General features: G+C 43.9%; 1 protein-coding gene across 1 annotated transcript in view; it reads right to left on the bottom strand.

Moving 5' to 3' along the window:
• Nucleotides 1–4,445: 4,445 nt before the first annotated feature.
• Nucleotides 4,446–23,804, bottom strand: part of FAM124A (family with sequence similarity 124 member A) — a 101,977-nt gene continuing 82,618 nt past the window's right edge. Inside the window, exon 4 of the mRNA XM_057708009.1 lies at nucleotides 4,446–7,884. Coding sequence (XP_057563992.1) covers nucleotides 7,078–7,884 — 807 coding nt within the window. The 3' untranslated portion in view covers nucleotides 4,446–7,077. The remainder of the gene's footprint in view (nucleotides 7,885–23,804) is intronic.

Here is a 23,804-nt window from a genome sequence, read left to right as displayed (position 1 = left end):
TGATGTTGTTCCCATTCAATCCTGGGTCCGCTTGGCTGACATGAAACTGTTCTGTGAGGGTTGCTTGTCAACTAATTTGAGATGGTGGTCAAACTGTGCAGTACTTTGTGCATTCTGGATTTTAGAAGTTCTTTTTTTTTAAATTGTTCATTATATCAAATTTACCTGTGTATGAGCAGAAATTAAGACCTTATATAGTTTTTATGTTGTGATATTTCTTCAAATAAATGTCTCCAGTAAAAAAAGGCCACAAACAGCCCACTACCTGACACATAGTGGGACTCAGGAAATTCTTGTTGAATGAATAAGTAAACCCACCCAGATCACTGAAGAAAGAGGTACAGGGAACTGAATTCCTGTCAGTCTTCAGGAATCTCAGTGGAGGGTGGGCTGTTGGGATTTATTTATTTTTTTAAAATTTTATTTATTTAGTTAATTTTTTTTTTGGCTGTGTTGGGTCTTCGTTGTGGCACGTGGGCTTTCTCTAGTTGAGGAGAGCGGGGGCTACTCTTTGTTGCTGTGCGTGAGCTTCTCATTGTGGTGTCTTCTCTTGTTGCGGAGCATGGGCTCTAGGCGCATGGGCTTCAGTAGTTGTGGCATGTGGGCTCAGTCGTTGTGGCTCACGGGCTCTAGAGCACAGGCTCAGTAGTTGTGGCACACGGGCTTAGTTGCTCCATGGCATGTGGAATCTTCCTGGACCCGGGCTTGAACCTGTGTCCCCTGCATTGGCAGGTGGATTCTTAACCACTGTGCCCCCAGGGAAGTCTGGGCTGAGGGGATTTATAACTTATCTGGAAGGGCTTCAAAGTGCTAGAAGCCTGTTTAACCAGTGTGTGTGCATGTGTGTGGGTGGATGTTAGAGAACTGGAGTTGACTCTGGAACTGCAGAATGTGGATGAGGATGCAGGGGGCCTCCAGTAGACGTGGGCTCTCTATCCGCACAGGCTAGAACCATGGTTAGGAGCCTGCAGTCTCCCAGGAGGATGTCGGCCTCACCACGTGCCCTCTGCCTGCCAAACAGATCTGGTCTCAAGAGACTGGAGGAAGCCAGGTTCCAGGCTTTCTGCCCAGGGCCAAATGTCCCTCTTCCCACAGTGCGGCTGGAGATGTCCAGGGAGGCTCGCCCAAAGCATGAGGCTGTGTCCACTCCTCCAGGTCTCGTAACTTCCATCCTTCATCATGAAAGCTACCAGCTTAGACCAAATTAGTCATCGTGCAGAGAAAATCGCTTATGAAAATCCCCTTCTGAGAGGATTATTTTATTTTATTTTATTTTTATTTATTTTACTTATAGTGGAGTATAGTTGATGAACAATGTTGTGTTAATTTCAGGTGTACAACAGAGTGATTCCGTTATACATACACATGTATCTATCTTTTTCAAATTCTTTTCCCATTTAAGTTATTACAGAATATTGAGCAGAGTTCCCTCTGCTGTACAGTAGGTCCTTGTTGGTTCTCTATTTTATGTTACTTATTTTATTGGAGAATAATTGCTTTACAACGTTGTGTTAGTTTCTGTTGTACAACAAAGTGAATCAGCTGTACGTATACATATATCCCTTTCCTCTTGAGCCTCCCTCCCACCCCCCTACTCCCATCCCACCCCTCTCTGTCAACACAGAGCACCAAGCTGAGCTCCCTGTGCTGTACAGCAGCTTCCCACGAGCTGTCTATTTCACACATGGTATTTGTTCCACCCTCCCTACCCCACTGTGTCCACCAGTCCATTCTCTACGTCTGTCTCTTGTCCTGCCCTGCACATAGGTTCATCAGTAGTTGGTTATCTATTTTAAATATAGCAGTGTGTACGTGTTAATCCCAAACTCCCAATCTATCCCTCCTCTCAACACTTCCCCCTGGTAACCATAAGCTCGTTCTCTAAGTCTGTGAGGAGAAAGTGACTGTAGACGTCTTTGCTAAGAAAAACTTGGTTTCTATTGAAAAATAGCCTTGAGGCAACTTAAATTACAATGAGATAAGACGATGTCACTAAATTCTCTGATCGTAAATGAAAACCATTAAGCTGGTCATGTTTCCCTTTTTACTTTGGCTTCTAGGAAATTCATCTGCAGCAATTTTTCCTTTATGGTTGGCATATTTTCTAGACTCTTTTTTCTTAGCCCTGATTTTCTATTTCTATTTGCATCGTCTTATATAATTGTAATTTCAGTTGCTTCAGTACCTTGCGGAAATAAAATAAGTAAATTCAGAATAATAAATGGAAGTGAAATTCATCAGGGCGGAGTCTTCTGTAAAGACAAGGGCAGTCGCTGGCCCTCCTGGACACGGTGGCCACTAGGTGGCACCAAAGCTTTCCCACAGCCATCCTTACCCAGGAAATTTGGCCTGAAAGCGATTCTGTGTAACTGGCCATTTCTTGGACTGTGCTAAGCACGTTTTGAGTTGCTCTTGTCCATAATGCTCTGGGTTTAGTTCTAGGGACTGGGCAAAGCTGACCTAAGGGAGTCTGGCTGGCTTCTTTCAGATGCTCAACTTATATGATCAATATTTCAAATAAAGTGGGGCAGCTCTGAACCAGACCAGGCCAGCGGGGGGGCTGTGTGTCCTCCACAGAAGCAGCTCTATTAGCTACACCATCTGGAGCAGCGGGAGGTGGGACCCTCATCACAAATGGAGAGTTTAGGGGGTATGTTTTGGGGGCACAGGGAAGGGGCTTTTCAGCTTCCCCAAGTGTTCTGGTGACTTCTGTCTGAAGTGAACATCCTGGTCCTAATATTGGACACATAATTGGACAACGGTTACCACACCTGTGAAATAGAAACTAACTTCTAAGAAGACCTAAGATGCCAACATTACCATTAATGTTTGCCTCTGTTATTCAACTTGGAGAAATCATGTCATTTAAAGCCATTTTGTATCTAGGCCTCTATGCCCAAGACTAGAAAAAAGCCTTCAGTAGAAGAAGAATATAATTCTATAAAAACCTTTAAATTCAGGTTCTTGTCCCTTCCTGAATCCATTTTTTATAAGTTGTGACAAAAGATGTTTCCTTTGAGAATGCATTTATATTCATGTTGATTTCTTTTTTTTTTTTATAAATTTATTTTATTTATTTTATTGGCTGTGTTGGGTCTTTTTTGCTGTGCGCGGGCTTTCTTTTTAGTTGCGGTGAGTGGGGGCTACTCTTCGTTGTGGTGCGCGGGCTCCTCATTGCCGTGGCTTCTCGTTGCAGAGCACGGGCTCTAGGTGCATGGGCTTCAGTAGTTGCAGCACGTGGGCTCAATAGTTGTGGCTCCCGGGCTCTAAAGTGCAGGCTCACTAGTTGTGGTGCACAGGCTTAGTTGCTCCGCGGCACGTGGGATCTTCCTGGAGCAGGGATCGAACCCGTGTCCCCTGCATTGGCAGGCGGATTCTCAACCACTGTGCCACCTAGAAAGCCCCATGTTAATTTCTCATGTTGTTTTCTCAAGCCTCTAATATTATCTGATCAATTTTCTTTCCAAAGAATTAAAGAGAAGTGGAATCCTACACATCACGAGGGGCATTTATGTCCAGACCAGTAACATGGCGCAATGTGGCCCTGGGCAGGGAAGGGGAAGGTGACCATCCAGCTATTCCCATTGCACTCCTGAAGTTCGGACTTGGGATCACTGGCCAGAACTGGTCCTGACAGTGTTCTGAGGCCTTGAGAAGGAGAAGCTCTCAACAGTTTTATTTGCTCTTAAAAATCTCTTCTAGGAATTCGATGAGTCTACTCAGGTGCCTCTTTCCTGGTAGATTGGAGAATTCATTCACCTACAGAAAGCCCAGTAGCGGGTTAGGAAGTACCCGCATTTCTCCTGATTCACAAAGTTCTAAAGAGATCTGCCATGGGCTCAAGGGTCTTCCCAATACAAGGAAACGTTTGGCCTCACCTGGAGGGCGCTAGACAGTGCAGCCCAGCAGGCTTCCATGTGACTGCTCCCCTGTCCTCGGGTCTCAGGGCGTAAGCAGCCGCCAGTGCTACAACCTGCTTTGTATTCCACATATCAGCCCCTCCAGCATCGCAAGTCTCTTCAGTGGCTCACCACCCTCCCCCATGGGAGACCCAGCTGGGGTGCCAAGATGATTTCTGCAGGGCTCGCGTGGCAGGTCCGTTAGGGATCTCGAGAAACATTTGATCTTTAAAGCAGATACTAGGTGGCGTGTAGGGTGGGCCATGGTGGGACCGTGAGCAGTAATTTGGGGAGTCTTATTTGGAAAAGAGACAAGTAAGGGATGGGCTGTGAACTAGACCTGGGCACTTACTAACACGGCCCCCAGGGCAATGCTGGGGTGCGGGGCGGGGGGGGAATGCAAGGTCAAGGCGACATTTTGTCCATTAAATAACAAAAAACTAGGGTTAAAAGTCCAGATGTCCTCCATCACAGAGCCAAATCCAGGAGAAAAATAAATGTATGAGACCACCTCCATGTTTTTTTAATTGAACAAATTTATTGAGCACCTACAGTATGCCAGCATCTCTCACGACGATAATCCAAAAAAAGAGTCAGGATCCCCCAGTGGGTATCAGGACCCCTCCTGGAGCAGGACAGCGTTAGCAGCAGGTCAGAAAAGGGAGCTACGCCATCAGGAGCGTCTCTGTGACTCCTCCCCAGGGGCACCGCCGTCTACGGGGAGGGGAGCGTGCGAGCGTGGTCTGTGGTGGGCTTCTCTCCCCATCTCCCCTCGTGTTATGGGGGCGTCGTGCATTTTCTGCTTTTGAAGGGGTTTGGTGACATCTTTGGGGGCCCCTCTGTTTGGTAGACTACATCGTGCCGAGGCGGGGGTCAGGGAGAAAGGGGAGGGCCAGCGTGCGTCAGAGGTGCGCTCTAAAGCATCCATAGCGGGTGCGCGTGAATATTCTGAACCAAGGGCACTGATGGAGGGTGGAGACGGGGGGAGCCACCTCCTGGCTGTGGGTCCGCGTGTGGATGCTGCAGTGACTTTTGCTATCCTGAGCTTGCCTTCCGCTCCTTGGGGGCTGCGTCAGCATGCTGAGGGATTAGCATGTTGCTTTGCATCGTCAGCTCCTGGCTGTGAGTCACATTTCGGGGCAGCAGGTGGACAGGCAGTGGCCTTCTAGGCACCATCTCTGCAGAGAGAAGCCCCACGCTGCTCTTGAGCCCTGTGGTTCGGCAGTCGCCAGCGTGGCCCTGGAGCGTACTTTCTTCACCTTGGGCACCAGAGCAGCAGAGGGCTACAGACCTTTGCTCTTTTATCGTTGGCCGTGGCTGAGATCTCAAGCAACCTCCGTCTAGCACAAGGGTTGGCACATACGACCCTTGGGCCGGATCTGACCTTCCATCTGTGCTTGTAAAATAAATTTTCTTGGCACTCAGCCACTCCCATTCATTTATATATCCTTGGTTGCTTTCACGCTATAATGGCAGAGGTAAGTAGCTTCCACAGAGACTGTATGGCTGGCAAAGCCTAAAATATTTATTATTTAGCCCTTTAAAAAAGAGTTTGCTCACTCCTGGTCTGGAATTATAAAAGACCAAATTTTTCTTTACTTCAGTCAGAGCAGAAGATTGTAATCTGGAGTCCTGGAATATCCGGGATGTTCAGGGTAGGAGGTTCTCGTTACAGGGACGGCAAAGACGCGAAGCTTCAGCTCAAGTCTGATGAGGAAGCCGGCTGCCGGGAAGACTGTGTTGAAGAGGATTCTGAAGCTGTGTCTGGGCTGGTGTGGGCCTTCCAGGGAGGTGTGAACCGGGCCCCGAGTCATCAGGCAGGAAGCACTAGAGTTGGATGTGAGCAAGGCAAGCCTGCGCTCTCCTTCCCCAAAGTACACAGCAACCAGGGACAGCTCGGTGTTGACCCGGACGCCAGCACTTGGCGCTGCTGGGGCTGGAATTGTAAACATCCCCTTACTGCAGTGGGAGAGGTGAGATTTCAATACCATTCATGCTAAGACAGAAGCAAGGCACCGGCAGCAAAGGCCAAGGTCAGGTTAGAGCTCCAGCTTCAGTTAAGGCTCCTATGAACATGTGCAGCAGTGTTGGCTCAGGACAGCATTTTGTGTAAAGCTTCCCATTTGGAGAAGCGGGGAGGGCATTTATTAAGGTGTGCAATCACAATGCCAGTTAAAATTGTTATTATTTAAAAATGAACAAGGCTGTGTGACGATGCGTTTCCTGGAGAAAGCAGTATATAAAATGTGGCTGCTGTCATTTACATAGACCTATATATACAGCCCTTAGATTGTGGTTTTACAAACTGAAGCATCTTAAGAAGACCTACCCACTATGTCTAATATCCTATTATTCTGTAACTCCAACGAACGATTCTCTCTCAGTGGTCCAGATAAATCCAGGTGGTGGAGACTTCTGTAGACTCTCACTTGTTACCGTGAATGCGTTCGAAAGGTGTATGCAGATCTAGTTTGGGGAACTCAAATTGTATTCTAAATGCACCAAGAGTCTGTTAAGCTAAATCTGTATAAAGTATATTAGCTATTTTTGCGTAAATGCAGATTTTCCAATGTTGCGTGGTGTCAAAGTGAGGCATCACTGCAGTCTGATATATGTTTACTGTTTTATAAAGGTGACTCCTTTCACTATAACAGTACCTGGAAATTCCCAGGGCCACTGCTCCCTGGTAAGGTGAATCCAGTACGGTGGAATCATGTGCACTAATCTCTCATATGAGTCACTTGGTATCTTTTTCACATTCAACATTTTGGCTTTAATTGTTTTTCCTTCACAGCATGAAAAATTGCCAAATCAGCTCCAGCTGAATAAGTTTCCTTTTCATTTCAAATAATTATATGAAGCATTTGAATTATATAAGTGCACTAAGCCATATCTCAAATGGAACTGAGTATTCAAAAATATATTTTATGACTTAAGTTTGTTGAGAATTTATTTGCATAAAAATCTCAGTGTTTTTCCATCAAGTCCCTAGAAATACACCACCTCGCAGGTAAGAATGGGTGATGTGGCAAACGTGCTGATAATGACCCCGTGAGACAGGTGATTAGAGTCCAGACAGACCAAGGGAAGCGGGGCTGAGAAGACAGGTGGCGTGCAGACCCCAGAGGGGCCAGGGGACCTGAGCCTGTGGGTCTGAAAGACAAGACTTGGGGGGTGTTCAGATGTAGAATTCCTCTGAGTCATTGTCCCCGTGTCCCCCCGGCGCTGAGGGTGGTGGGACATCTCTGCCTGTCTGCTGGGCGTCAGGGGGATCGTAAGGGAGTTCTGGGGGTGACTCTGTGAGCGAGGAGGTGTCAGAAGCTGAGGGAGCGGTGACAGCTGTGGCCGAGGAGCCAGAAGGCCCTTTGGTGAAGAAGGGGAGGGCAGCCCAGGGGGCCTCTGTGGTCAGGCCACCCCCAGCAGGCAGCGGTCCTTCTCTGGAACCCCTGCGCTCTGACCAGAGGCTGCTGCATCTTTCAGAGGGGAGCGGTGTTTCCATGGGGCTGCAGAACCTGCTGGGTGCAGAGTAGGCAGAGACCACGGACAGGTCAGAGGAGGAGAGCCGCAGCCCCGTGTCCACATCTGTCTCCTGGGCCCCCTCTAAGTCATCGATGGAGAGGAGGTGGCCGTGCCTCGGCTCTGGCACTCTCTGCCCTGGGCTGCCGGTGTTTGCAAACCACTGTGGTTCAGCTGAGGAGGCCGGGGAGGGGTCTCCGGTGGGCAAACAAAACAAGGACTTGCTTCTCTGGAAAGTCCAGGGGAGCCTGGGAGGGCTGCTGGCTCGTCTGGCAAAGTCCTGCGAGTGCCGGGTAGGCAGGCCCGTCTGGCCCAGCCCCGAGTGTGACGTGTCCAGCAGGGGCTGCGGGCCGCTGCCAGGGGTCCGGCTCGGTGCGGCGGCGCTCGGGGAAGGCGTGGACCCAGGTTTCTGCTCCGAGGCGTGGTGAGCTCTGCTAGGTTTAGGGCACTTCCTGTGCACCCTCTGTGCCTGCAGGGGGAAGAGGGCACATCCCATTAGTGCAGGACTGGGGGTCATGCGGGATGGGGATTCATTGTTAAACAGAACATGAAACACACTTTCTAAGGCTTGGAAACTTCCAGCGATGTCTTGGTGATACAGCATTATCAGAAATTTCATTCTCCAAACTCAAAAGCAAAGACAGAGGTAGCACAGCTTGGGGGAATACAGATTAGACTTCTCAGTCTGAGCAGATGTCCCTGAACCTAGGAGGAGAGGCAGTCCCTTGTCACAACAGGAATACTGCTTCTTCCAGTGCACACGCAAGGATGCTGTGGCCTGGCTGAGCAGGAGAGAGGAGACAAGAATTACCATTCAATGCAAAAAGGGATGCTTGAAGGGTTTCATTCTCTCCAACCAAAGCCCCACTGTTTGGGATGCAAGGGTCGGGATGTGCACGTGTGATGGTCAGGACACATCCTAGGGGTGGCCTATGACTCCGGACAGTGCAGCTTCAAAGAGTGAGGCGCTATCAGTACATTAGCATGTGTTTACTTGCTATAAGGAGCCACTGACTCCTCTATTTCGTCTTTCAGAAACTGCGTGGGAAAGGAGGAGGCTAACTACCGACGAATCTTGTGGATGCCCCAGAGGGCGTGGACGAGCAGTTTCACCCGTTAACACCTCAGCCCCGTCCTCCTATTCTCCGCCACCCCCTGCAGCTCCCCAGGAAGCTGTTTCTGCTGCACAGACCTGGGGACCTCTCTTCCAATGCTCATTCCCATCTGGGGCCACCACTCTCAGGTTCTCCCCCGGTCCAGCTCATCAGGCCTGCAGGCCAAACTTACTATGCAAAGTCTGGATACTATCCAAATGATGGGTTTGGGGACAGTGGGTCTGGCTCTGTTTCGTATAGGATTATCTGATTTATGAATCCCTGAAATAAGAGGTCTGAGTACAGTTCACTATAAGGGATATCTCCCGGCACCCAGCAGATTATGAGACACTGGCCCTTTCCTAGACAGCAAACACCCCCGCCTCCCTGTTAAACAGGAACCCGGTTTTTCCCACAGCCACTTGGGAAATTTTATTCAGTGTAGTATACACTTATTTGTACCTATTACAGGTAAAGGAAGGGAACCTACAATAAGAAGGACTGTCCTCGACCACATGAAACTTATATTTCATTGACAGGATAGGAGACAAAAAGAACTCAGACAAGAGCGTGTGATGAAAGGTACAATACTAGGGCGAAGAGGGAGAGACCACGCCTGCCCGTGGAAGTAGAGGAGTCTTCAGTGGAGGTGGCCGTGGAGACGGGCAGCTGTCGTCCTCGTGGGTGGCACCGGTGGAGAGGAGGCTGTGCTGGAGGGAGAGGCCAAGACAAAGAGAGGCTGACTGTTGGCAGGTAAGCAAGGGGCTGCGGGGTCAGGGAGCGAGCAGCTTGGCTTGATGAGGGACCAGGTGTGTGGGAAGCAGTGCTGCAAGGTCAGCTTGGGGACAGAGTCTAGTATTGGTCAAGGAGACCCTGACCACCTGAGTAAGCAATCCACATACTTATCCTTCTGCTGAGGTCATATTCAGTCTTGATTATGTTTTTTTCTATGGGACCATTCCTTTCATTGATTTCTAAGGTCTTTGCCTAATTCCAGGTATCTTAATCCTGTAAATAGACCAACTGACTCATTTTTTTTTTCGATCAACATTAACTGAGAGTCTTTTATGCAGAGCTTCTCAACTGGTGTGTTTCAGCTTTGACTGGGTTATAAAGGTGTACGGAGATACTGCTCTCTGTCACCAGCAGAAATATTATCATTTCCTATGCACTCTGATGTGAAAAAGGTCTGAAGGTCCAGACACAGGTAATTTTTAAAAATAAATTTATTTTTTATTTATTGGCTGCATTGGGTGTTCGTTGCTGTGCAAGGGTTTTCTCTAGTTGCGGCGAGTGGGAGCTACTCTTCATTGCAGTGCGTGGGCTTCTCATTGTGGTGGCTTCTCTCACGGAGCAATGGGCTCTAGGTGCGTGGGCTTCAGTAGTTGCAGTGCTTGGGTAGTTGTGGCTCTCAGCTCTAGATGAAGGCTCAGTAGTTGTGGCGCACAGGCTTAGCTGCTCTGTGGCATGTGGGATCTTCCCGGACCAGGACTTGAACCTGTGTTCCCTGCCTTAGCAGGCAGATTCTTAAGCACTGCGCCACCAGGGAAGCCTGATAATTTTGAATAAACAGGATCTTAGCCCCCCACAATTAACAACACCATGTTCAAGTGTAATACAGTGAGCCACGATGATAAAGTGAGCGGTGATATATGGGGGTGCTGGGCATAAAGCGGTAGGAGTTGACTTTACAGAGGAATGAGGCAGCACGGGGAGAGGGTAGAAAAAGCTTGCCTTGGGAAGTCATGCTTGGACAAAATCTTGGAAGAGAAAGAGGGATTTGCCAACTGGAGGGCAGTGGGCATGGCATGGAAGGACACACAGGCACAGAAGCAGCCTGAGCAGAGGCCAGGGGCATGAACCCAAGCGGGAGGTGAGCCCCGAGAAGAGAGAGGAGCCTTGCCAGGGGCATGCTCCTGCGTTTGCAAGCTCCCTCTCCCTCTCGCTATATATTCTTTTTCAGATTCTTTTCCATTTTGATTATTACAAGATATTGAATACAGTTCACTGTGCTACACAGTAAATGCTTGTTGTTCATCTATTTTATAGATGGTAGTATGTATCTGCTAATCCCAAACTCCTAATTTATCTCTCCCTCTTACCTTTCCCCTTTGGTAACAGTAACTTGTTTTCTTTTTTTTCTTTTCTTTTTAAAAATTTATTTATTTATTTATTTTATTGGCTGTGTTGAGTCTTTTTTGCTGTGTGCGGGCTTTCTTTTTTAGTTGTGGTGAGTGGGGGCTACTCTTCGTTGTGGTGTGTGGGCTCCTCATTGCCGTGGCTTCTCTTGTTGCAGAGCACCAGCTCTAGGCGCGTGGGCTTCAGTAGTTGCAGCACATGGGCTCAATAGTTGTGGCTCACGGGCTCTAGAGCACAGGCTCAATAGTTGTGGCACATGGGCTTAGCTGCTTCGCGGCATATGGGATCTTCCTGGAGCAGGGATCGAACCCGTGTCCCCTGCATTGGCAGGCGGATTCTCAACTACTGTGCCACCTAGGAAGCCCCGGTAACTTGTTTTCTATGTCAGTGAGTCTCTTTCTGTTTTGTAAGTAAGTGAATTTGTATCATATTTTAGATTCCACTCATAAGTGACAGCATATGATATTTGTCTTTCTCTGTCTTAGTACAATAATCTCTACATTCATCCACATTGCTGCAGATGGCATTTCATTTTTTTATGGCTAATATTCCATGGTGTGTATATATATATATACACCACATCTTCTTTACCCATTCATCTGTTAATAGACACTTAGGTTGCTTCTATGTCATGGCTATTGTAAATAGTGCTTCTGTGAACGTTGGGGTGGATGTATCTTTTCGAATTATGGTTTTCTCTGGATACATGCCCAGGAATGCTGGATCATATGGTAGCTCTACTTTTAGTTCTTAAAGGAACCTCCATACTGTTTTCCATAGTGGCTGCACCAACTTACATTCCCACCCAGGATATAGGAGGGTTCCCCTTTCTCCATACCCTTTCTAGCATTCATTATTTGTAGACTTTTTGATGATGGTTATTCTGACTGATATGAGATGATACCTCAATGTCGTTTTGATTTGCATTTCTCTAATAATTAGAAATGTTGAGCATCTTTTCATGTGCCTGTTGGTCATCTGTGTGTCATCTTTGGAGAAATGTCTCTTTAGGTCTTCCACTCATTTTTTGACTGGGTTGTTTGGTTTTTTGTTATTGAGTTGTATGAGCTGTTTGTATACTTTGGAGATCAATCCCTTGTCAGTTGCATCGTTTGCAGATATTTTCTCCCATTCTGAGGGTCGCCTTTTCATCCTGTTTATGATTTCCTTTGCTGTGCAAAACTTATAAGTTTGATTAGGTCCCATTTGTTTATTTTTGCTTTTATTTCTATTGCCTTTGGAGTCTGACCTAAGAAAACATTGGTATGATTTATGTCAGAGAATGTTTTGCCTATGTTCTCTTCTAGGTGTTTTATATTTGTTTTTAAGCCATTTTTTTTTTTTGTATGGTGTGAGGGAGTGTTCTAACTTCACTGATTTACATGAAGCAGTCTAGCTTTCCTAACACCACTTGCGTTTTTCCATTGTATATCTTTGCTTCCTTTGTCGAAGACTAATTAATGGTAGGTGTGTGGGTTTATTTTTGGGGTCTCTATTCTGTACCATTGATCCATATGTCTGTTTTTGTGCCAGTACCATGCTGTTTTGATCACTGTAGCTTTGTAGTATTGTCTGAAGTCTGGGAGGGTTATTGATCCTCTTCTTAATCCTCAGTCTCTAATTCTGTGTGTAGGGTATGTGTGTGTGTTTGTTCCTATGACCTGCTATCTTCCTGCCCATCAGGTTCTGTACAGCCTAAGGAAATTCTCAAGCTGTTCTGCTAAGGGTGGCTTAAGGAGCTGAAGGTCAAGAGCAGCAATTATGGAGATTTCTGATGGTCTAAATTATAGCTTCTTAAATACTGTGACGCAAAATGCTTTTAGTACAGGTTGTAAGGTTTGGTTCTCGTAAAGATCACACTCTACAAGGCCATTCTATGTGCATTTTCTGTGCATGGGGGACCTCGCTGAATATGGCAAGGAAGGTGCTGAGCCAAGCTGCTTCCTGCTGAGGTGTGACCCACTCAGCAGAGCTTAGCATCCCCTGCATGTGCTCCAGCATGCCCTGGACTCCCAACCCAGCCATTCTGACTCTGTGCTGTACTGCTCTGGTAAGTGGTCCACCTTCTCTGCAAGGCTCTGTGCTTTTCAAGGGAGATTTTGCTCAGCATATACCCTGTCCACTACCTGATACATAGCAGGATCGGGGTAAGGAATGGCCTCAGAAGGCCCATGTGTGCCTGGGAGGTGTGACAGCTGAGTGGCTGTTGAAGAGACAAACCAATTTTCTCAATCATTTGAGTCTGGCTAAATAAGAGAGAAAATAAGTCATGAGGCTTTTTAGAGAAGGAAGTCCTTGGGTATGGAGGTTGCTCCCAGTGTGGAGGGGGAGACAGTGCTTATTAATTAAGATGTCTATCTTATTTTTCCCAAGGGCTGAGCCCCCTGGGTGCCCCAGTAAATATGCACTACCCTGTAATTTCCATGTTCAGATTCTTATTCGAGAGGCATGCTCTGGGTGAGCATGTTTACAGTCTGAATCTGCCTGAAAAAGGAAGCCTCTGTGAATATTGTTCCATGAGAAGCAAAAGGCCAAGGCTCCCAGTGGAGGAACTGTTTGGAGACATCTGAATCTTTCCATGGTGAGAGACAGAACAGTGTTAAATTTGACTTAAACAGGAGCAACTAGCAAAGGACGAATGCTTGGTGGTTTTGCAGAGATTTTCATCACTGTGCTCCATCTTATTTTTACTGCATCATGAAGGCAGGAGTCCAGATAAATCCTAATATCTGCTTTGAAGAGAGGTGGTGCCCTGTGTTTTTCATTGGAGGGCTGCCCACGTGCATTGTAGAGGTACCTGCTGGGCAGGTGGGATTCCAGTTGGCACAGCATTGGCCGGTGATGAGGCAGGATCCTGGGGTGGGGAGTTGGAGGAGGGTTGCTGCAAGGCTCCACACCCCCTGCTCCTGGGGGGGTTGGGCAGTGCTATTGTGCATGTGAGATGTGTCTGCAGCAGATCTGAGGGTTTTCTCCAGCTCTGCCTGGAGGCAGAGAAGTCAGCTCTAAAAGCAGGGTCTTGTCTGTCTAATGACAACTGACATATGCAAAGGATGGCCCTTCTTTCTATGTCCTTCCCCTGGTGATGGCTCCATTTGTGGCCTCTCTTGTCTGCCTGTCTGACTTGACCGGGAACACTAGAAGCTGAGAATGAACCATCATAGATGGTTTGAGAAGCTCTTCCCTAGTGGACTTTTCCAGAGTAAAACAACACCCTGTGCCTTCCTCCCTCACGGAAGCCTCCCTCCTCCTCCAGCTTTCGGCTCTCAGGGTTGTTCTCTGGAGCTTCTCCAGGTGACAGCAGCAATGTACCTTGAGGAGAGCTTCCTTTGCTTCTCTTTAAAGCAGTCCAGGCTAGCTGACTCACTGGAATCCAGTAGTTCCCTCTTTGCTGTTCATGGAACTTTCTCTAAGGAACACAGTAGCATTACATCAATGACTCTGCCTAAGGCAACCAGCCAGGGAGATCTGGTTGTGTCCCTGAAATTACCAAAAAGCTGAAATGAAGTAAGCGACCCATGAGCTTCACATGCAACTTCAAGCCTGGGCGATTTGCAATGGAACAAGTAAAGAGGTCTTTTTCAAGGATCTTGGTGTGTCAATAGACACATGGATAGACTCCCTAGGAAGGGTGATTCTGCCCCTGACCCCGTAAGCCTGGGAGGTGTCTCATGGGATGATTGTGACTGGGGAATTCCCTCTCACCCTCACACCTCCTCTTTCCAAGAAAGGTCATTTCCTCTTGTCCTGTGCTTGGCAGAAACACAACCAGTATGGCACTGTCTGTTATGTAATGAGCTAGCAAAAGACCTTTTAACCCAGGGACTAGTAAGAATTAGGGGCAGTCTCAAGGAAATTGGGCAATGGGTTCACATAAGAAATCAGATTTTTGTTTTAAATAAAAACATCATACTTTGCTTCTCCTTTCACTGTCTTCTGGGTAGTTTCCATATACCCACTAAGAGTACTACCCCCAGAAAAAGCCCATGTTCTCTTTAAAAAATTAAAAAAATTTTTAATTAAAGATTTTATTGAAATATAATTGACATATAACATTATTAGTTTCAGGTGTACAACATAATGATTCCTTATTAGAATATATTGTGAAATGATCACAATAAGTTTAATCCATTACCACATATAGTTGTATGTTTTTTTCTTGTAATGATAACTAAATCTACTCTCCTAGTAACTTTCAAAATACAGCACCATATTGTTAACTATAGTCACTAAGCTGTACACTACACTGCCAAATTTATTAATTCTATAATTGGAAGTTTATACCTTTTGATTACCCACCCCTAACAACCACCAATCTCTTCTCTGTAATTATGAGTTAGGTGTTTGTTTTTTTAAATTCCACATATAATTGAAATCATATGGTATTTGTCTTTCTCTGACTTTTTGCATAATGCCCTCAAGGTACATCCATGTTGTCACAAATAGCAGGATTTCATTATTTATGGCTGAATAATATTCTACTCTGTGTGTGTGTGTGTACATTTTTTCTCCCTTCATCCTTTGATGGACCCTTAGGTTGCTTCCATGTCTAGACTATTGTAAGTAATGCTACAATGAACATGGAGAGTGCAAATATAGTTTCAAGTTAGTGTTTTCATTTCTTTCAGATAAACACGCAGAATTAAAATTGCCGGATCATATGGTAGTTCTTTTTTATTTTTTGAGGAACCTCCATACCGTTTTCCATAGTGGTCACACCAATTTACATTCCTACCAATGGTGCACAAAGGTTCCCTTTTCTCCACATTCTCACCAACACTTAATATTTCTTATCTGTTTGATAACAGCCATTCTAACGGTTACGAGGTGGTATCACTCTGTGATTTAGATTTGCATTTCTCTGATCATTAGTGATGCTGAATATCATTCCATATCTGTTGACCATCTGTATGTATTCTGTGGAAAAACATCTATTCAGACTCTCAGCCCACTTTTTAATCAAGTTGCTTTTTTGCTATTGAGTTATATGAATTTTTCTTTATTTTTTTTTAGATACTAACCCCTTATCAGATATATGATTTGCAAATATTTTCTTCCATTTAGTAGGTGGCCTTTCCATTTTGTTGATTATTTCCTTTGCTGTACAAAAGATTTTTAGTTTGCTGTAGCCCCACTTGTTTGCTTTTTGCTTCTGTTGCCTTTGCTTTTGGTATCAAGTCCAAATTATCATCACCAAGACCAATCTCAAGGAGCTTACTGCCTATGTTTTCTTCTAGGAGTTTTATGGTATTCTTATGTTCAAGGCTTTCATCCATTTTGAGTTCATTTTTGTGTATGGTGTAAGATAGTGGTCCAGTTAAATTCTTTTGCAAGTGGCTGGCCAGTTTTCCCAATGCCATTTTTTGAAGAGACTGTCTTTTCCCCATTGTATATTCTTGGCTCTTTTGTCATGAATTAATTGACCATATATGCATGGGTTTATTTCTGGGATCTCTATGCTGTTCCATTGATCAATATGTCTGCTTTTATGCCAATATCATACTGTTCTCATTACTGTATCTCTGTAATAATAGTTTGAAATCAGGAGGCATAATGCCTCCAGCTTTGCTCTTATTTCTCAAGATTGTTTTGGCCATTCAAGGTGTTTTGTGGTCTCATACAAATTTTAGGATTGTTTATTCTATTTCTGTGAAAACACCAGTGGAATTTTGATAGGATTACATTGAATCTGTGGATTGCTTTGAGTAGTATGGACTTTTTTATAATATTGATTCTTCCAACCCATGAGCATGGAATACCTTTCCACGCATTTGTGTCTTCTTCAATTTCTGTCATTAAAGTCTTATAATTCTCTTTTTTTTTCTTTTTTTAATTTTTACTTTATATTGGAGTAGAGTTGATTTTCAATGTTGTGTTAGCTTCAGGTGTACAGCTGATTCAGTTATATATATATATATACACATATATCCATTCTTTTTCAGATTCTTTTCTCATAAAGGTTATTACAGAATATTGAGTAGAGTTCCCTGTGCTATACAGTAGGTCCCTGTTAATTATATATTTTATATATAGTAGTGTTGTATATGTTAACCCCAAACTCCTAATTTATCCTTCCTCCCAATGTTCCCCCCTGCTCCCCACAACCACAGGCTGCTTTCAAAGTCTGAGTCTGTTTCTGTTTTGCAAATAATTTAATTTATATCATTTTTTTTTAGATTCCACATATAAGTGATATAATATGATATTTGTCTTTCTCTTACTTCCCTTAGTATGATAATCTCTAGGTCCATCCATGTTGCCACAAGTGGCATTACTTCATTCTTTTTTAATGGCTAATATTCCATTGTTATATATGTACCACATTTTCTTTACCTATTCCTATGCTGATGAACATTTAGGTTGCTTCCACGTCATGGCTATTGTAAATAGTGCTGCAATGAACATTGGGGTGCATGTATCTTTTCAAATTACAGTTTTCTCCAGATATGTGCCTAGTGGTGGGATTGTTGGATCATACAGTAGTTCTATTTTAGTTTTTTAAGGAACCTCCATTCTGTTCTCCATAGCGGCTGTATCAATTTACATTCCCATGAACAGTTCAGGAGGGTTCTCTTTTCTCCACACCTTCTCCAGCATTTTATTGTTTGTAGATTTTTTGATGACGGCCATTCTTACTGGTTTGAGGTGATACCTCATTGTAGTTTTGATTTGCATTTCTCTAATAATTAGTGATGTTGAGCATCTTTTCATGTGCTTTTTGGCCATCTGTATATCTTCTTTGGAGAAATGTCTATTTAGATCTTCCACTCATTTTTTGATTGGGTTGTTTCTTTGCTATTGAGGTGCATGAGCTGTCTTTGTATTTTAGAGATTAATCCCTTGTTGGTTGCTTTGTTTGCAAATGTTTTCTCCCATTCTGAGGATTGTCTTTTCATTTTGTGTATGGTTTCCTTTGCTGCACAAAAGCTTTTAAGTTTAATTAGGTCCCGTTTGTTTACTTTTATTTTCATTACTATAGGAGGTAGATCAAAAAAGTTCTTGCTGCGATTTATGTCCGAGAGTGTTCTGCCTATATTTTCCTCTAAGAGTTTTATAGTATCTGGCCTTACATTTAGGTCTTTAGCCCATTTTGAGTTTATTTTTGTGTATGGTGTTAGGGAGTGTTCTAATTTCATTCTTTTACATGTAGTTGTCCAGTTTTCCCAGCACCATTTATTGAAGAGAGTCTTTTCTCCATTGTATACTCTTGCCTCCTTTGTCATAGATTAGATGACCATAGGTGTATGGGTTTATCTCTGGACTTTCTAACCTGTTTCATTGATGTGTATTTCTGTTTTTGTGCCATTACCCTACAATTTTGATGACTGTAGCTTTGTAGAATAGTCTGAAGTCAGGGAGCCTGATCTCTTTGGCTCCATTGTTCTTTCTGAAGATTGCTTTGGCTATTCGGGGTCTTTTGTTTTTTCCTACGAATTTAAAATTTTTTTGTCCTAATTCTGTGAAAAATGCCATTAGTAATTTAATAGGGACTGCATTGAATCTTTAGATTGCTTTGGATAGTATAGTAATATTCACAAGATTGATTCTTCCAATCTAAGAACATGGTATATCTCTCCATCTGTGTCATCTTTGATTTCTTTCATTAATATCTAAAAGATTCTGGAGTACAGGTCTTTTGCCTCCTTAGGTAGGTTTATTCCTAGGTATTTTATTCTTTTTGATGCAATGGTAAATGGGATTGTTTCCTTAATTTCTCTTTCTGATCTTTTGTTGTTAGTGTATAGGAATGCAAGGGATTTCTGTATTAATTTTGTATCCTGCAACTTTACCAGATTCATTGAAGAGCTCTGGCTCTTCTGCTGCCACATTTATGGTTCTCTGCTGGCACCTTTATGGTTCTCTATGTATAGTATCAAGTCATCTGCAAACAGTGACAATTTTGCTTTTTTCCAATTTGGATTCCTTTCATTTCTTCTCTGATTGCCGTGGTTAGGACTTCCAAAATTATGTTGAAGAACAGTGGTGAGAGTGGACATCTTTGTCTTGTTCCTGATCTTAGAGGAAATGCTTTCATTTTTTCACCATTGAGAATGATGTTTTGCTGTGGGTTTGTCATATTTGGCCTTTATTATGTTGAGGTAGCTTCCCTCAATGCCCACTTTCTGGAGTTTTTATCATACATGGGTATTGAATTTTGTCAAAAGCTTTTTCTACATCTATTGAGATGATCATATGGTTTTTATTCAATTTGTTGATGTGGTGTATCACACTGATTAATTTGTGGATATTGAAAAATCCTTGCTTCCCTGGGATAAACTGCACTTGATCATGGTGTATGATCCTTTTAATGTGTTGTTGGATTCTGTTGGTTAGTATTTTGTTGAGGATTTTTGCATCTATGTTCATCAGTGATATTGGCCTGTAACTTTCTTTTTTTTGTAGTATCTTTGTCTGGTTATGGTATCAGAGTGATGGTGGCCTCATAGAATGAGCTTGGGAGTGTTCCTTCCTCTGCAAGTTTTTGGAAGAGTTTCAGAAGGGTAGGTGTCAACTCTTCTCTAAATGTTTAATAGAATTTACCTGTGAAGCTATTTGGTCCTGGACTTTTGTTTGTTGGAAGATTTTTAACCATTTTCAATTTCAGTACTTATGATTGGTCTGTTCATATTTTCTATTTCTTCCTCATTCAGTCCTAAAATCTTGTACATTTCTAAGAATTTGTCCATTTCTATTTTATTGGCATATAGTTGCTTATAGTAGTCTCTTATGATTCTTTTTATCTCTGTGGTGTCCGTTGTAACTTCTCCTTTTTTCATTTCTAATTTTATTGATTTGATTCCTCTCCCTTTTTTTATTGATGAGTCGGGCTAAAGGTTTATCAATTTTGTTTATCTTTCCAAGAACCAGCTTTTAGTTTCACCAATCTTTGCTATTGTTTTCTTTGTCTCTATTTCACTTTTCTACTCTGGTCTTTATGATTTGTTTCCTTCTACTGACTTTGGGTTTTGTTTGTCCTTTCTCTAGTTGCTTTAGGTGTAAGTTTAGGTTGTTTGAGATTTTTCTTGTTTCTTGATGTAAGATTGTATTGCTATAAACTTCCCTCTTAGAACTGCTTTTGCTGTGTCCCATAGATTTTGGACCATTGTGTTTTTGTTGTCATTTGTCTCTGGGCATTTTTTTAATTTCCTCTTTGATTTCTTCAGTGATCCATTGGTTATTTAATAACATATTGTTTAGCCTCCATGTGTTTGTGTTTTTTTACAGTTTTTCTCCTGTAATGGATTTCTAATCTTATAGCATTGTGGTCAGAAAAATGCTTGATATGATTTCAATTTTCTTAAATTTACTGTGGTTTGGGACTTCCCTGGTGGTCCAATGGTTAAGACTCTGTGCTTCCACTGCAGGGGGCATGGCTTTGATTCCTGGTTGGGGAATTAAGATCCTGCATGCTGCGTAGTGCAGCCAAAAAAAAAAATTTTTTTTTTTACCAAGGCTTGATTTGTGACCCAAGATGTGATATATCCTGGAGAATACTCTGTGTGCACTTGAGAAGAAAGGGTATTCTGCTGCTTTCAGATGGAATGTCCTATAAATATCAATTAAGTCTATCTGGTCTAATGTGTCATTTAAGGCTTGTATTTCCTGATTAATTTTCTGTCTCGATGCTCTATCCATTGGTGTAAGTGGGGTGTTAAAGTCCCCCACTATTATTGTGTTACTGTCAATTTCCCCTTTTATGGCTATTAGCATTTGCCTTATATACTGAGGGGCTCCTATACTGGGTGCATATAAAATTACAATTGTTATATCTTCTTGGATTGATCCCTTGATCATTATGTAGTGTCCTTCCTTATCTCTTGTAACAGTGTTTATTTTAAAGTCTATTTTGTCTGATAGAAGTATTGCTACTCCAGCTTTGATTTCCATTTGCAGGGAATATCTTTTTTCATCCCTTCACTTTCATCTGTATGTGTCCCTAGGTCTGAAGTGGGTCTCTTGTAGACAGCATATTTATGAGTCTTGTTTTTGTATTTATTCAGCCAGTCTATATCTTTTGGTTGGAGCATTTAATCCATTTACATTTAAGGTAATTATTGATATGTATATTCCTATTGCCATTTTCTTAATTGTTTTGGGTTTGTTTTGTAGGTCTTTTTTCTTCCCTTCCCCTTTTGCTGTCTTCTCTTGTGTTTCCTGCCTAGAGAAGTTCCTTTAGCATTTGTTGTAAAGCTGGTTTGGTGTTGCTGAATTCTCTTAGCTTTTGCTTATCTATAAAGCTTTTGATTTCTCTGTCAAATCTGAATGAGAGCCTTGCTGGGTAGAGTATTCTTGGTTGTAGACTCCCTTTCATCAGTTTAAATATATCATGGCACTCCCTTCTGGCCTGTAGAGTTTCTGCTGAAAAATCAGCTGATAACCTTATGGGGATTCCCTTGTATGTTATTTGTTGCTTTTCCCTTGTTGCTTTTAATATTTTTTCTTTGTATTTAATTTTTGTTAGTTTGATTAATATGTGTCTCAGTGTATTCCTCTCTGGGTTTATCTTGTATGGGACTCTGTACTTCCTGGACTTGGGTGACTACTTTTCCATTTTAGGGAAGTTTTTAACTATAATCTCTTCAAATATTTTCACAGGCTCTTTCTCTTTTTCTTCTTCTTCTGGGACCCCTATAGTTTGAATACTGGTGTGTTTAATGTTGTCCCAGATGTCTCTGAGACTGTCCTCATTTCTTTTCATTCTTTTTTCTTCATTCTGTTCTGCAGTGGAGATTTCCACCATTCTATCTTCCAGGTCACTTATTTGTTCTTCTGACTCACTTATTCTGTTATTGACTTCTGGTGTATTTTTCATATCAGTTATTGTTCATTTGTTTGTTCTTTAGCTCTTCTAAGTCTTTATTAAACATTTCTTGTATCTTCTCAATCCATGCCTCCATTCTTTTTCTGAGATCTTGAATCATCTTTACTATCATTACTGTGAGTTCTTTTTCAGGTAGATTGCCTATCTCCTCCTCATTTAGTTGTTCTTGTAGGTTTTTATCTTGCTCCATCTGCAACATATTTCTTTGTCTTCTCATTTTGTCAGACTTGCTGTGTTTGATGTCACCTTTCTGCAGGATCATAGTTATTCTTGCTTCTGCTGTCTGCACCCTGGTGGGTAAGGTTGGTCCAGAGGCTTGTGCCATTATTCCCTTGATAGGGGGTTTGATTGGTGTTATGGTGACCAGAGCCTGCCTTGGATATTGAGTGGGGCCTCCCCTTTGCTCTGTGGTTGTCACTGCCCTGTCGGCAGTGGGGTCTGCTCCCTAGTTGTTGGAGTGGAGGCCCCCCCAGATCTGTTTCTTAGCTGTGTTTCTGATCTGTGGTGCAAGGTAGGTGGGACTGGAGCTCTCCCACTGAGAGAGAAGCCACTGAGTATTCCTCCTCTGGAGCTGTTCACCTATGAATGTGCTCTGTTGTGTCCCCCTTTGCCTATTGCGTGGGCTCACAAAGTACACTGTTGTTGGCACTGCTCTTGGTCCCACCTTAACTGTGGGTATGCCAGCAGTTGGCCCTGGTGACTCTCAGGCATCATTTTCACCAGGTTACTGCTGCAGATCCACTGAGGTCAGGTCCCAAGACTCAGTAGTCATGTACCTGGACCTGCTATGAGAGCTATGCAGGCAGCTGATTCTGGCCTGGCTCACCCCCGTGTATACGTGCCCACAAAGCCCACAGCTGCTAAAGCCAGCCCTATCCCAGCTGTAGGAACACTTGTCTTTTTGGATGTTTTGCAGGTGCTGAATTTAGGAAGCGGTCAGTTGAGGTGTAACTCCATGGTTCATGCAGCTGTGAGGAGAGATTTCAGCTCTTCTTCCTTAGTCACATGGACCCTAGGGCTCAGCTTTGGTTTCATCACCACCTCTGCATGTGTTCCTCCCATCAGACTCTGCTCCAGAGGCTGCTGGAGCACATGAGCCCATCAGGCAGGAAGGAGCCATGGCAGAGATTAGGGTGAGCAGGCTGCCCAGGTGGGAGGGTGCTAGGGCAGAGATTGGAATGTGTGAGCCCATTAGGTGGCAATCAGGGTGAGTGTGTCACCCAGGCTGGGGGGTGAGGGCGTGAGGAGGTGATGGCAAGGTGTATGAGCCAGTTCTGGCAGGAGCACTCCCTAGTGCCCGTGGAGGCAGAGGCCAGTGCATGAGGAGAGAGGCTGTGATGGCAGCCCCACCCTTTGTGCATCACTCAATGGCACTTCGCTTCTGTGGCTGTCCAGGCTTCCTCCACAAGCATTCCCAGTTGTAGAGCTCCTCACTCCCATCCCCTCACAGCCCACAATAGTCCTTTCCCCGGGTCTGCTCTCCAAACCCCACATTCCAACACCCAGCCCTCATGCTCACCAGTGGACACCTGTCTCAGGCTGGGGTGCATAGGACTGTGGCACAGATCATCTGTGTAGGTCTCATTCTGTCCTGCCTGCCACAGACTGGTTGCTGGGCTCTCCTCTGAGCCCCCAAGGCTCCCCTTCTATTCCAGGTAATCTCCCCACTGGTGATGGGAATTCCCCAGATGTAGGCACCTCTCCTTACCTTCAGCTCCCCACCAGGGGTTCAGGTCCCGTCCTGCTTCCTCTCCCTTTTCCCTTCTTTCTTTCATCCTACCCAGTTATGTGGGGATCTTTCTTGTCCTTTTAAGTGCCCAACGTCATCTGCTAGTGTTCAGCAGATGAGAATTGTTCCATTTGTAGATGTACTCTTGATGTGTTTGTGGGGAGAGATGAACTCCACGTTCTCCTACTCCTCCATCATCTTGGAAATCCCCGCCCTCCCTTTTCGCTTTTTTCTTTTGTCCTACCTGGTTATGTGGCAGTTTTGTTGGCCTTTTGGAAGTCTGAGGTCTTCTGCCAGTGTTCAGTAGATGTTCTGTGTGAATCATTCCACTTGTAGATGTGTTTTTGATGTATTTGTGGGAGGAGGTAAGCTCTGAATCCTACTCTTCTGCCATCTTGATTCCTCCCTTCAAAGTCCTACAGCTTTCAATGTCTATATCATCGACCTTCTTGGATAAATTTTTCTATGTGTTTTATTCTTTTGATGAAATTGTAAATGGTATTGTTTTTTAAAATTTCTGATAGTTTGCTATTAGTGTATAGAAAGAGCAGATTTTTAATATATTGATTTTCGTATGCTGCAACTTTACTGAATATATTAGTTCAAAT

Source organism: Hippopotamus amphibius, chromosome 14 (genome assembly GCF_030028045.1).
Source record: "Hippopotamus amphibius kiboko isolate mHipAmp2 chromosome 14, mHipAmp2.hap2, whole genome shotgun sequence".
NCBI lineage: Eukaryota > Metazoa > Chordata > Mammalia > Artiodactyla > Hippopotamidae > Hippopotamus > Hippopotamus amphibius.
This window is presented reverse-complemented; position numbering and strand designations above follow the sequence as displayed.